A 14,234-nucleotide genomic window follows, 5' to 3' on the forward strand; every position below is an offset into this window, starting at 1 on the left:
GCTTCAGATTTGGCAGATGTATTGCTTTCGTCCCGAGTAAGTCCGGTGCCAAGTTTGATCTCGTTTGATTGAGATATTCTCATATATTTTTGTTCTGTGTTACCAGTATTTCACCTAGAGCTTACATGGGCAGAGTATGGCCTGAGGGCCAGAACCAGCCTGTGAACCATGTGAATCCTGCCTCTGAAAAAAAAAGAAAACTGTATTAATGAATCTTAAGGTGACTAACTTAAATGAGTGTTTGATTCCAACAGAGGGCGCACCACTTATGATTGCCACCCTTAATGATTCGTTATTCAAATAGACAGTACGGTTTTTAAATGTCTAATATCTGTTACATGTAGAGATGCAGTTCTGTACTGTGAAGATCTTAAAGTTACAGTTACACAAATTAGTCTAAAAAAGTCTTTTTGCACAGCATTTAGTTCGTTTTTGAATCAAAACTATACACAAATATAGCAAGTTATAAAAAGTCAAAAAAACATGTCTTGGGGTTTGTTTGTTTTATTTTTGTTTTTTTCAATAGAAATTCAGGCCTTCAGGACTGACAGATACTGCAAAATGTTCTCTTATTTCTCCTCTAAGTTATTAGGTTTAACAGACTGTGAGATATGTTTGTCAGTTTAGTTTTCCAGTGCTCTTCACTCACCCAGGCGTTCTTGTTTGGCTGTCTATGTGAGTGCATTCACTAGCGTTAAAGCTACAACACCAAATCTGCTTACTGTGTGCAGCCACTTTCTGATCAGGTACATTCACACAAATAGCGGGTAAATGCTGTCCACCTAACAGCTACTTCACACCCTTGACAGGTCTCCAACCTCTCGCAGGAATAACACTTAAAGACAGACAACCATTCACACTCAACACCGACAGCCAATTTAGAATTACCAATTAACCTAGCAAACATGTTCAGCCCATAGGTTGCTAACATATTTCACTTTTACAGTTTGGTTTGTTGATTGATAATGCCTGATAGATGATCTCACATGTGTAGGTATGGCCCAACTGCAGTGAATGAAATGCTGAGCATCGCAACCTGCCTGAGAGGTTTGAGCTTAGTCCATGAGTCCAGGGGAGATCTACACTCTTATAGGGAGGCAATGGAAGTGCTCCTGTCAAGTGTCAGGTACTGTTTAGAGTAAACTGATTTATTGATTAATGCTTTAGGCTGAAAATGTTTTTGTTTTTTTTTAGTCTCTAAGTCTGCACTTTCAGGCATTTTAAATTTCTGCCCTTAAATCAGAGTTCTCCTTTCTCTCGTCCATAGTTTCGCAGAGAAAGCTGTCAGTCCAACATTGTGTGTCACTGCTGCCGGGCATTACTGGAATACTTGTCTACCTCTGACAGGGAGCACTGAGGAAAGGCAGCAGCTCCGGGAGAACCTAAAGATGATCCTGAATGCCCTGGTTCATACCACTAAACAAGAAAATGTATAAATCGTTTGTTATTTAATGAGCTATTCTCATATTCATCCATATCAATTTATCCAACGATTCAGAGCAAGAATTTTACATAGATGACCCTCCATATCTACGTAAATCAAAATAATTCGTTATCCAGCTTTAGTAGAAATAGATACATTGCACATATAAATTAAATATCTTAACATAGAAGTATTTCCCATATGTAGACAATCTCCAGACTGCAGGTATTCCCTACTGTTCTTTGTCTGCACCTGGCCAAAATACATATGTGGGAAGACATTTTTTCCACAACTACAATGCTAGATTTCTGTGATGTTTAACAATGTGGTGGTACAGCACTAACACAGAGCTCAGCAGTAACGAAAACAGACACTGAGCCTCCATGTTATGGGAAATGGTTTAGACACAGACAGACAGCCTCTCCCGGATCATTTATAACATTTTCTGCTATATCAACAGCCGAAAAGACAAAACGTCAGCCTAAAAAGTCAACAACAAAAAGAGCCACTAATGAGCAAAGCATTAAAAATAAAAAAAATCTCTATTTCTTTCATGCCATTTTTTAATTATATCTTTTTGAACGCTTGATTTTTGTTGCTATCAAGGTGACTAAGGTGTCTTAACATCCTCTGAAAATCAGTGCAGTTTTTTTTTCTTTTGGTCCTAAAGGGGAAAAGCTTGTGGGTGTGGCAATTGTGCAAAACATCTGCCCATCTCTGCCTGTGAACAGCAATCCAGCCACGGGGATAAACAGCAGTTCAACTGCAAAATCTATAATTAAAGAGCACTTATGTGAGAATTCAGAATGATGTTTATCTGTCGTGCTCTTCTCTTCTCAACACTGTTCTTAAGCAACATGTTGTAAGTGGGGGTAAACATGATCTAGCTTATATACAGATGATGGACTTTTTTTGTATAGTATTCCCAAATTGCTAACCAGTGAGTCTGGAAGAGAATTTACAGATATTGAGACAGGGATATATATAAGGAAAGGTCACACAGCCTTTGCTCCTATGTGTTATCAGTGAGCTCTAACTATGACCGACTACCTACGGCAAATGCTCGATTTCCCAAGAGAGTTAAAATAAAGCATTAATCCTTTTCCTGTTGTATTTCAGCAGCAGAGCAAAGTGAAAAGGCCGCTGACCTTGGCAGCACAGCCTCTAAGGAGATCAAAACACAGAGCAACAAGTAAGCACCAAAAAGAGCCTCAAAATATAATACATACTTTGATACAATCTACACAAATGTACCCTACAGCTAATTATTTGACCTCAGTATAGCTATGTGCTCCTTTTTGATGGACAATAACATACCTGTGAATTCCCAAGCAGTGAAAGTCATAAAATCATAAATCATAATTACTCTTGGTTGTCCTCATGACGGTGATGCACAGTAGTGCAGTGGTTTACTGTCTCGCCTCACAGATTCAGGTTCATACCCTGGCTGGAGCCTTTCTGTGTGAAGTTTGCATCTTCTCCCTGTACATCCGTACTTTGGCTTCTTCCTACTGTCCAGCTGAGTTTACAGTGCTTTGAGATCCAGTGTTAATAAATAGATAAATACCAGTCCACTCCATGTATTTAAATGAAACACATATAGAACTTTCTCCCAAAACTGCAATGAGTTTTATTCTGTATCTGTTTTGTATATTGGTGGTATGGTTTGGCTCTGGGTTCAAACCTCTGTTTTCCTGTGCTTGGCTGTGTTTTTTTCTGGATGCTTTGCTTTCCTCCCACAGTCTAAATACATGCATGCTATGTTAGCATTAGTGGCTTTTGCTGGCTACCGATAACAAATTGATAACAAAATGGTGAACACACACTTGTTTGCTTTTCCATTAGAGGCGAACATTTAAACTCTATATGTTTCTGTGTCTGTATATTTGCGTCTTTGAAAGATGAAGAGGTCCTAACCCTGAGAGCAGCTATTTACCGTTTGTTGCTCCAAATCTACATCGATGAGGAAGACTTTGAAAGCGCCCTGCAGCTGCTGGCCAAAGCTATGAGAGACATGCCTCGCAGTAGACACCGGTTGTGAGTGAAATCATGAACATGAAGAGATGAGAGGAGCTTAAAAACATAGACATTTGACTCTTTGTTGTGTTAACCCAGGTCTCTGCTCAAATATGGTGTGCTGGTGAAAGCACGGCTGGGAGAGAACATACTGCCAGACATGCAGAAATTAGAAGATGAAGGGGAGCAGTGCCATTCGTTCATGTGGCATCAGGTGGCACTGTGTGCTGACACGGTAGCCAAACAACTGACTTGCCACCAGAAAGCCATCGTCTCTCTCACAGTAATATACCTCGAAATGGAAAACATAATGCATGCGGATGATTTATAAACTTTTCATATTAAAAAAAACTGTCATAAAGTGCATAATATTAATCCCTGTGTTTTGACTGTGCATGGAGGTAGTGCAATATTTGTAGCAATGGTTTTAGTACCATCATGTGGTGCTGACGTGCCATTACAACCCACTTCAAATACCTTTTTATATGGTGTGAAGAGTTCCATATGATCGGGCTTGAATTTTTCATGTTTATGATTTTTTTTTTAACTTTTGTGTTTTTAATGTCATCTCTGAACAGAGCGCAGAGACTAAATGGCAGAAAGTCAGCATTCTGTTAAGTTTTGGACAGTGGCTGTACAATCACAACTTCCCCAAAGAGGATGCCAAACTTCAGGTTCAATGGGTAATAGATATCCTTCTACACATGGAACCTGGGAAGGCAGATGGAGTAGGTAGGACTCCCTGTCTCGTCTCGCTCATTGTATTATGTCAAACAAGTGTCACTGACTAGTTTTGCCAGTTCTGCTACTGTGCACTCTGAAAATCTCTGGGGGGGAAGGTAACACATTCTGAGAATTCCCCTGAGGTTCACATCTCAGGAGTGCTTTTCCACTTGGATTAAGTCTGCATGTGTGCGATTACACATTAGCACATGTGTCTGCATGCTTTTTTTTTTAACCATCCCTGATGTTTTACACTGTGTTAGGTTAACATCTGATCAGTCTGATCCTAAAATGAGCATTGCCACTGCTTATGTGTAATTGCTTCAACATTAAAGCCATGTGTTCCCCTGTGCAAACAAAACAAAAAAAACCCAGACTGGATCAGAGGAAAACAAACTGACCACTCGAGGAAACAGATTTGTCAAGATCCCACGTGGGTACCCACTGAGAATAAGATAATGGTACTCCTGCTGTGAGTACCATTAATATTCCCTCAGAGATAAACTGCCCTCTTCAATAAAACCTCTTTATTATTCTCTTAAGTTGTAACTGTGTTTCAGTCATTCTGATAGATTATCCTAGATATGTTTCTCGTTTAACATCTTTTATGTCTCTTTTTTCTCCAGAGGATGAATCTGTAGAGAGGGATTTGGGCCCTGTGAAAAGTGAGTACGTGCTCGGAGTCCAGGGGTTGTCATTTACACAAAATGTGTCCGGTCTAAAGGAAGTGCGTCGTCTGGACTACTTGATACAAGCACACACTCTGCTTGCCATCATGGAGGACAAGACTTCGCCTGAGCACCAACTTAACCTGCTCAGAGCCTACACTTTTGTGCTCCAGATATGGCAGGTAGTGCATCTTCAACTCCACTGCTCTTGACAACTTTGACAGCGGCTTCAGATGCAAATTGGGCTCAAGCTGAGTGCAGTATGTGCCATGACGTGTGCACCGTATTTCACTACAGGTTTCTATGGCAGCAGCGTGTGAGATTTCCAGGGAGACGGCAAAGAGTGAGGCACTCCAACCTCCTGCCTCTGCTGAATCCAAAAAAGGCAAAGACAAGGGCAAAGACAAAAAAGCCAAACAGGTAAGTTTCTCATATTTGTGCCTTTGCTTGCTTTGAAATTTAACTCAGTTACTTGACTTAATGTAAAGTTATGCCAGTTATGTTCATCCACTCTGCCTGTTTGATTTCACGTTTCACAAGTTACGTGTTGACTGCACACCGGTGTTAAAAACAAAAAGTTGATAGGTTTGTAGCTTGAACCTATTCGCTGGAACGTTGAAGACAATATAATTACACAGCAAAAGCATTGAACACCAAGTAGGCAAAGTTCTTCGTGTTACTCATGCATAAGGGAGGCCTGCCTGGAGTCAAGTGTCGTTGCACCACTTGACCTCCGTCAGACTCTCAGCCAGGTTCCCCATAGCACTCCTTTTATTGTGGTTACATGATGAATATGCATAGGGTCATTAACACATAACATCTTACATAGGTATACATGTGAACAAAGAATACTGAGTGTGTGTGTGTGTGTGTGTGTGTGTGTGTGTGTGTGTGTGTGTGTGTGTGTGTGTGTGTGTGTGGGGGGTCAGAGTGTGACCCCATAAATGACTTCCCTAAACCTGCTGGTCTGGAAGTCCAACAGTTCATCTAAACAAAAGGCACTTAGCCTAAAACAGATATAGATACGTTTATCCTACCATAAGACAATAAGACAAGGTACGACCACTTCCCATGCTCCCAGGATGTAGGTGTGCATTCCAGTGTGGAATACACACCAAGCCTTTGCAGCCTGCTAAAGATCACACATCCTATCACTACACAATTGATTATACACCTCTAAGCATATATGGTTAAATATTTCTAAGCATAAATGACAATCAACAATACAAAACCTAACAAAAGTCAGTACTGTGTCTCATCTGTTTGACCAGCCTACATCTGCTGATGAAAGACCTAAAGCTGTTGTCTTGGATCAGACACCTCCTTCCACCACGAGGGACTGGGCCTCCTTTGTCTGTCCCGACCAGGCCAGGCAGATATTCAGAACCAGCAGCAACCCCCACTGTATCAACACTCACAGCATTACAAAGCAGGCAAGACTACAAACTTCTCTCATACATTTCTCTCTGCATTATAAGGTGTAACATCTGTGGTATTGTCTCAGACTTCACTTTTTATTTAGCAGAGGTTGTATCTCCCAGCTATATAGAATCAAAGACTTGGCTATATAAAAGCGAAGCGGTAACTTAAAGTCAGTGTTGCTGCAAAGTTTTGTTGACAAGAAAGCACACTTATTGATCTTTGGGGATCAAGTTAAGCTGTCAGAAGACGATAAAGCCCTGGTATTCTAAATGAAACATGTACTGTGATCCATTCATGGATCTACAGCCTCAGTGGGATGGCAATATGTAACAAGACTTCATCTAATTGGTTAGAAAAAGGAGCAAAGAGCCATTTTCTATTCTGATAAAACACTGAAAAGTCTTGATGTATACTTGTTAGTGAAAGTCTTTAAACCTTTATGTTTCTCTTTGTGTTTGGCTGTAGAAACAAAGCCTGTTTTATCTCAACCTGCTGGAAAGAGAACTGAACTCACTGTCACTCGGCCACCTGACCCTTCCTGCAGTGCATCTAGCTGAGACCATTGCTCATGAGCTTTTGGATATGACAAGCCTCTCTGACCTCTACAGGCTTAGGTAAAAACCAGGGTGACCTACACCTCACACTCAGGTCTTAGGTAGTCCTACTGTATATGAGAAGAATGTTGTTTAAAGCGTTTGAGGTTCAGAGGGTGGTACAAAAATCAGATAACTTGCTCAGTGATGAACTTTATTCACTAAATACAAGATAATATTCTCTTGGTAAAAAAAAAAAAAAGCTGCACTCAAAAAATATTTACGCCCAAATTGCTGACTTTAAATCACTGGATAACATGTAAATTTTCCGTGGAATTTTTGCTACATAAGTGCAATGTAAAACATCAAATTTCATTTGTTCAAATTAAATTGATAGTTTACTGGAATCGGGTTACATCAGATTTACTTTATTGGTATAGAGCAAGTTTACACCAAGCATTTTTTCCTAATAATTAAATATTTGAATAAATAAACCTTTGACTTTATCTATAAAGCTACGATTTACATCATGTTTAGTGTGCCTATCAATTTTTCAACATTCTGTCAGTTTACAGGTATTCAGGTAATGCTATATATTTTAAAAAAGTTGTATAAAGCTTTATGGCTAAAGGAGGCGCTGTGTGATGTCTCAGGGCTCATGAAACAGAATTGATTGGGTCAGAACATGTAGGATGGACTCAGCTACAGGGGAGCTTACTTTATCCTGATCTATGTTTAAAAGCGCTGCACGCCACCTTCTCTAACCACTTGTATCACTGTTAAGGTACAAGGTGTGATTGAAAAGTTCAGGGAACTGGTCAATAAATCTCCTGCTAAAATCTGATGAGATTTGTTGAAAAGGCTTCCAGTGCAGTTTTTGTTTTCAGATGACTTCTCAAAAGGCCCATTCTGACCACTATCACTGTGGAGCAGTTTCTCCAGTGAGAAAGAAATTCAATATAATAAATATCAGTTTCTCTTATAAATTTTATCATCTTCTTAAAAAGCAAATACACACAGTTTTTTGTTCATTTCCTGCTTGCCAAGTTTTCCACTTTCCCCACTTTTCTTCACTCACGACAGACTTCTACTGAGAGATCTTGAATGAAAAACTGGATAAATTTAAATCCGGTGAGCGTTTTCATTTTACCTATTAGGCTTGTTCCCAAAACTTTTGGATCATAGCTTGAAGATACGCAGTGATAAAATTGTGTGTGGCTCAATCAGTGAATACTTACTGTTTCCAAATATTAATAAATATTATGTCAGTTTTGTATACAGTAAGTGTGGCTGTTTCCAGCACACGTTTCATCTCATTTAAATTGTGTCCCAGAGTAAAATAATTACTTGACTTAACTGACTGACTGAGGAGCGTCAGCCTGCGGTCCCATAAGTTACTCCATCATTGAATGTCATGTTCCTCTTCCTGTTTTCACCTTATTAGAATTGCCAGAACCTGTGTTGAGCTGGGTTTGGAGGCACACTCACCATATCAGAAGAAGCTTCTGCCTCTGAGTGCAGTCCCAGAACGAGAACAAATGGGGTACGTGAACTGGGCTATAAAGATTTAATGTTTGTGCATCTTTAATAACCTATGATATCATATTCATGACTGCAGGTGCCGCAGAGCCGTAGTGCTTTCGCAGGAGAGGAGCAGCCTCCGCAAAGCTCGCAACCAGGTCAGCTTCTTCTCACAAAACAGATGCATCTGTGCTTATGGTTTACATGTTAAAGAAATTATACTTTAATTAGCATTCATTGTATTGCTTCTCAGAGGATGATTGACAACAGCCCCAGTAGTTGTGGTATTTAAATTAGTACTTTTATAATATAGCACAGAGTTATGGCAGATTAATATTGGATGTTTAAGATGATGATTTTTGTGGCTAGAATTATAAATAGTTATCACTTTTTTCCCATTCTTCCAACTCTGTTATTCTCTATAATCTCAGCTTGTTAATAATGTTGATTATGTAATCACAGCTGATAAACACTATAAGACTCTGATCCCAGCAGGACATGTAATGATTTTTACATGTTACATACATTTAGTTACGTAATGTTACATCCACATTAAATATTACACATACACTTGATGTGCTATGTGTAATGTGTAATTTTCTTCTTGATATCTCATGTGTATGCAACATGTTGTCAACTGAAAGCTTGAGAAAGAGTTTGATTCAGTTTATTTAAAAAAACGTTATCGTCTTATACTTTGGTGAATACTTTGGCAGAAAGGAGAGATGGGTGAGAGTGCGCCGGACATTTGGCTGGACAAAGCTGAGGTTTGCCTCAGTGTGGGACTCTATGAGTCAGCCAGACAACTCCTGGCTGAGGCCCACATGGTGTCTATGGTAAGGTTAGGAAGGAAATATTTGAAAATATTACCCTAAGCTTTATTTATCATTCTAACAAACATATTGCTGATCTACTCTTTGTCGCCACTATCAGAAAGAACATTTATTCTAATAGACTCAACTATGACAAGAAAATACCCTCAACTAACACGAGACACAGTATTCAAGCTATGAAGTTACTTTACATCCAGGATATTCTAAGTAAAGTATTTCACTACCCATTACCCTGCAGCATAGCCTAATATGCACTGGCACAACAATAAAACTACAGGCTACATGCTAACATGCTGGCACAAATCCATAAACTACTAAGGAGGACATAGAGAGGATTTTCTTTTAGTATTGAAGTTGATAGCAGTGTTTTTGGAAACCAGGCTAAATAACACTTCACAGAAAAATGATATTGACGCAGCAATTCTGCTGTACTGCCAGGGGTTAGCATGGGCCACAGCAATCTGGAACAATGCTGAAGCATTTAATAATAGCTTTTAATAATAAGTTATATATAAGTTTAAAAAATTCGCTGATCACAGATTTTCATCTTCAGAGGTTATGTTTTTTCTCATTGTGAAAGACTTGAAAATAGGGTTGCCAACTCCCTGAAAAATAAATAAGGGACACCTCGTGGCCAGGGCCGGGCGACCCAGTTGTCTTCACCCTTCCCAGTGTGGTGAATTTTCTAGCTCTTTTTTTGTGTGTGAAATTATTTTTTTAACCATTTGACTTGAAGTTGATTTAAGTAGATGCATATTCTATTCTTTGTGATATGAACACATGTGAAACAAATGATCATTTAGCCATTTATTTTTAGCTCAAAATGACAACATTAACACAGTAAAACAGGTCTCTTTCTTAAACAGAAGCCTGTCATGCTTAACTTTTGAGAATATAAGTAAATCTTTCTTTAAAAGCACTCTGTCCTGCTTAACTTAAAATAATAGAAAACAATAGAAAGAAAAATATTCTTGTAACAGTGCACATTTAGTGCATTTAGTACAATTGGCTTCAGTTGAGGTATTATTTCAGCTTTTCTAATGCTAATCAGCTGCTCCTGTTTGTAAACCCGCTTGTTCCCATGATTACGCATCATAACTCATCATCATTATTCATCTATGTATTACTTTTATGTATTAGTCATCAATTTGTTGTAATCATCTATTCTTGCAGTTGTTTATTACACAAAATAAATTATATTATCACACTTCTGGCCACATAGCGCTGATATTCACTGCACATGCCCATATTAACGTTTTCCAGCCAGGTGTTTTCCTTTTCCCATTCCTCCCTGTGCTTTTGCAGCCTTTTTTTTTCCTTTGTCTGAGGGGAACAAACATTGCTGCTCTAATGCTGGGCTCACACTGTGCGATTTTTGGCCCATTTTGAGCCGATTTTTGAGTGATCGGACCGATTTTGGCCTTCATCGTGCATCGTGTAGTATACGTGGGGTAACGAGAAGTGATTAACACCTCACGACCAGCTCCCGATCATCAATCGCTCGTGAGGGTGTCACCACAGCCGCTCACACTGCTCACGCGCAAACGTAAACGTTGGTGAAAAAGACGGCGCAGCACGGCTGTGCAGCGTGTGATCTGGACACAAGCGATGGAGGCACAACTTGTAGAACTTTGGAAAGCTCATCCGAGCCTTTTCGATGTGGCATCACAAAATTATCACGACCACAACAACCGTGAAAATAGTTGGATTTACATCGCTGCTCAATCACAGCTGCCTGATCAATGTTTTTCATTAGCAATTTAGCAAAGTTGATGGTGGTGGTGTGTCTGTGTGAGTGAAAGACAGAGGGAGAGCGCGACAGATTTTCTGTTATAACCTTCATGTTATGGAGGCACAGTGTGAGCACTCAGGTCGCATCAGAGCATCGGGCGGTATAGTGTGAGACCTGCATCGTGACCTACCAACTTCTAACCCCTGCGAGTCAATCGTGCAGTTTGAGCAGGAGCTGAATAACGTGACTGAAAAAAATCGCACAGTGTTTGCCCAGCTTTAGGTGTACTGTCATCCGAGACTTGCACCGCAGTGTCGGCGTTTGTTCCCCTGTTGGCCATGCTTCTTGTTGTGGTCATCTGTTGTCTTCCGGTATTTTCTCCGCAAGCGACCTTTCCTCGACCAATGAGATGAGCGGTAATCTGAATTGTCATACTCGAATTGTCATAAGTGTGCTGTCAGCTCATTGGTCACAAAGCAGGAGAGGGGCTGGGAATTATGTTTTCAAACAAAGCGTTAATTCCATTAACATTTATAGACTACTTTTGATTCTCACTGTATTACGGGACAAAGTGCGTCCCTTATTAGCTCAATACGGGACGTGTACTTTTGTTTCGAAATACGGGACGATTCCGTATTTTAAGGGACGGTTGGCAACCCTACTTGAAAACCCAATTAAAGTATAATAGTTTGTATTAGTTAGAGGTTGCATAAGAATGCTTGGCAGATGAGTGCAGGCTAAACTGGATAGTTTTCAATCTTCTGATGAAGTTCACAGTAATGCACTATGCTGGACTAGTGCAGGGCAGACTGTGGTGTTCATGGTCAGTGTTGGGTTACATCAAGAGTAGCAGTCATCAGTTTAAACAGCTCTGTCTCCTTTTATTTTGTTAAATTCAGTTAAAAAACTGCTGCATCTCTAATGTTTAGAGCAGCAGCAGTAAAGATCAACTGATAACTCAAAGAAGACAAATTTACTGGAGCTCACGATACATATTTTCACAAGTTTTATTTCAAAGTGATTTTAGGTTTGGACATTAGGTTTCCCCAACCTTCTAAATCCCACTGTAACACCTGGTTATGGCCTGTTGTACATTACCTTTGGCTGCCTGACATTTATCTCTAATATCACATCGACCGGGATTCTTCACTGCTGCCTCTATCTTTTAATCCTGTCTTTGAAAGAGTCGATCCCTTGTTAGAAGCAGTGGGCTTCTAACTTTATCATTAGATATTTGTCCCCTCATAGTTATAGTTATAGACTGCTTCACTGTTTTTCCCCTCTTGCCTCAGAAACTGAAGGCAGCTGATGGCAACGTGAATGTTCTACTTCTTTGAGTTGCTCAATTTAGGAGTCACTACAGTGGACTCAATCTCACCCTATCCCTGGCATCTTTGTCTGTCACACTAACCCTCAGCATGTCGTCCTTCCTCTTCCCTGGTGGCTCCATCATCTTCTAATTCCGCCTTGCCTGGTCGCTGCATGTTAACTAAAGGCTTAGGATCTTTCACTTCTTCTTTTTTCCGGTGCTATCATCTCTCTACTTCACCCTCTGTTGCTTTGTATGGTTGACAACAGGAATTTAAAAGGGTGCTCCAGGTGAGGCTCGAACTCACAACCTCGGCATTGCTCTACAGCGTACTGTCATATAAGTACCGCGCGCTAACCGATTGCGCCACTGGAGCCTGTGCTATGTTGCAATTCAAGTATCATCTTAATTGTGTAACACGTAATAAGATTACTGAAATTTGCTGCAGAAAGATGTATTCTGATTACAGTTTGGAAATGATATGTGGTCTTTAACACTATACAAACTGAATTACAAAAATTATGATGATGTCTAGACTAGAATTACTTCAGAGCCAAATTGCATTTGGTTGCTTTGACTCTTCTATAATTGATTTAATTTCTGATTCAAACTGTTTCTGTTGAGGTGCTTGGAGACCAAAGTGTTATATCAAGAAGTTTGATCTATCTGGCCAGTTTGGCTTGTAAAGAGCAGAACTATGCCCAGGCTCTGACTCTGCTGGACAAAGCCCAAACCCTGGGTGGGGATGAGGACTTCTGGTACCAGCTTACCCTTACCAAAGTCACAGCTGTGGTAGGCCAGAGAGACAACGATTTTCAAACAAAGGTATCGAATTACAACCTTCTGATAAGTCTTTGCACAGTGTTGTGTTTGTAGAAATTTTCCCTCAAGGCTTTTTTTTTTCTTTTATAGGTTGATCAGACTATAAAACAAGGCTGTAGAGCTCTGAAGCTAGTACTTGAGCAGCGGGTAAACCAAGCCCCAGCGCTCACATTCTTGATCACCTCATTAGAGATGAGGTAAACATGAAGCTTTCTACTTAGATGTTAATAGTGTTTGGTTTTTCTTAGTTAAGCTGACTATATTATAAATGTTTGTTGTTTTCTTAAGATTTGTTTTCATTTCTGAACTTTACTTTTGATCTTAAGTGAAAATGAAACACTCACACTCAATGAATATTTTAGATCAATTTTATATTTAACCACAGTTGAATATTTTTATAAATATCTTATACAGCTTTGAATAGTGCTAAGCATTAAAGAAGTGATTTGAGTACTCAGAGTAGAAAAGCACTATATAATTAACAGTTTATTTACCATTTATCTACCATTTGCAGATATATCTGGAACACACTGATGCTTTGTCCCAAACAACTATTGTATTGTTTTAAGTCTAAGGTTTATTTAGCTGTATAATATATATTGTATTTTTAAGTACTGTTTAAGCCATTTACAGAATGTCGCAATGTGCCTTCACTACAGACTTTGGCTTAAACTTTAAGAAATAAGATCTACTTTGCATGTTGGAAACTATTCTAGTTGCTTTACATGATGTGCATTCAGTGTAATTCATTTGAACATCTGTTTCAAATTATGTTATAAATGTTTAAAGAAACTGACAACACTGATTATGTAGCAATGTCTACATCAATTATGTATTTGATGTAATCTTTATCTAACTCAGTGTGATGTGTTGCTTTTCAGAGGAGCCTTGGAATGTATACGTGCCATTGGTAGTGGGGAACCTATGGAGACACTCCACACTGAGGCTTTCCAGAGGCTAATGACTGCCTGTGATACACTCAGAGAGAGCGCCAGTGGCTTTACTAAACTCGGCTATAGACAACAGGCAGCAGAGGCACATGGAGAATGTGCGCATGGTTTGAGGTTAGTCAACAGTTACACCAGGCCTAAATTGAACAGTATTTAAAATTGGAACAGTTTTAAACCATGCTATGTGCAGTATGGAAGTGCAGTTTTCACTACAGCAAATTAAAGTGTAACTCTGTTTCCCCGTGCTTGTTTTCATTCAGTCTTGTTTTCTCACACAGACAA

General features: G+C 39.5%; 1 protein-coding gene and 1 non-coding gene across 3 annotated transcripts in view; one reads left to right on the plus strand and one right to left on the minus strand.

The window, feature by feature from the left end:
* Window positions 1-14,234, plus strand: part of cfap46 (cilia and flagella associated protein 46) — a 79,835-nt gene that overhangs the window by 41,475 nt on the left and 24,126 nt on the right. For both annotated transcript variants that reach the window (XM_085369554.1, XM_085369553.1), the window contains exons 23-38: window positions 995-1,126; window positions 1,268-1,430; window positions 2,543-2,615; window positions 3,325-3,460; window positions 3,539-3,722; window positions 4,018-4,171; window positions 4,789-5,012; window positions 5,128-5,250; window positions 6,102-6,263; window positions 6,718-6,866; window positions 8,230-8,328; window positions 8,404-8,464; window positions 9,023-9,142; window positions 12,805-13,005; window positions 13,093-13,199; window positions 13,884-14,066. In XM_085369554.1, the coding sequence (XP_085225680.1) occupies window positions 995-1,126; window positions 1,268-1,430; window positions 2,543-2,615; window positions 3,325-3,460; window positions 3,539-3,722; window positions 4,018-4,171; window positions 4,789-5,012; window positions 5,128-5,250; window positions 6,102-6,263; window positions 6,718-6,866; window positions 8,230-8,328; window positions 8,404-8,464; window positions 9,023-9,142; window positions 12,805-13,005; window positions 13,093-13,199; window positions 13,884-14,066 (2,271 nt within the window). The remainder of the gene's footprint in view (window positions 1-994; window positions 1,127-1,267; window positions 1,431-2,542; window positions 2,616-3,324; window positions 3,461-3,538; window positions 3,723-4,017; window positions 4,172-4,788; window positions 5,013-5,127; window positions 5,251-6,101; window positions 6,264-6,717; window positions 6,867-8,229; window positions 8,329-8,403; window positions 8,465-9,022; window positions 9,143-12,804; window positions 13,006-13,092; window positions 13,200-13,883; window positions 14,067-14,234) is intronic.
* Window positions 12,463-12,556, minus strand: trnai-uau (transfer RNA isoleucine (anticodon UAU)). Its single transcript has 2 exons — window positions 12,519-12,556; window positions 12,463-12,498 (listed from the first exon to the last, which is right to left on the minus strand). It is a non-coding gene; the product is annotated as a tRNA-Ile (tRNA).

The sequence above is a fragment of the Diplotaxodon limnothrissa genome, linkage group LG13 (assembly GCF_057381915.1).
Source record: "Diplotaxodon limnothrissa isolate DT_005_m linkage group LG13, D_limnothrissa_male_GT1.1, whole genome shotgun sequence".
Lineage (NCBI taxonomy): Eukaryota > Metazoa > Chordata > Actinopteri > Cichliformes > Cichlidae > Diplotaxodon > Diplotaxodon limnothrissa.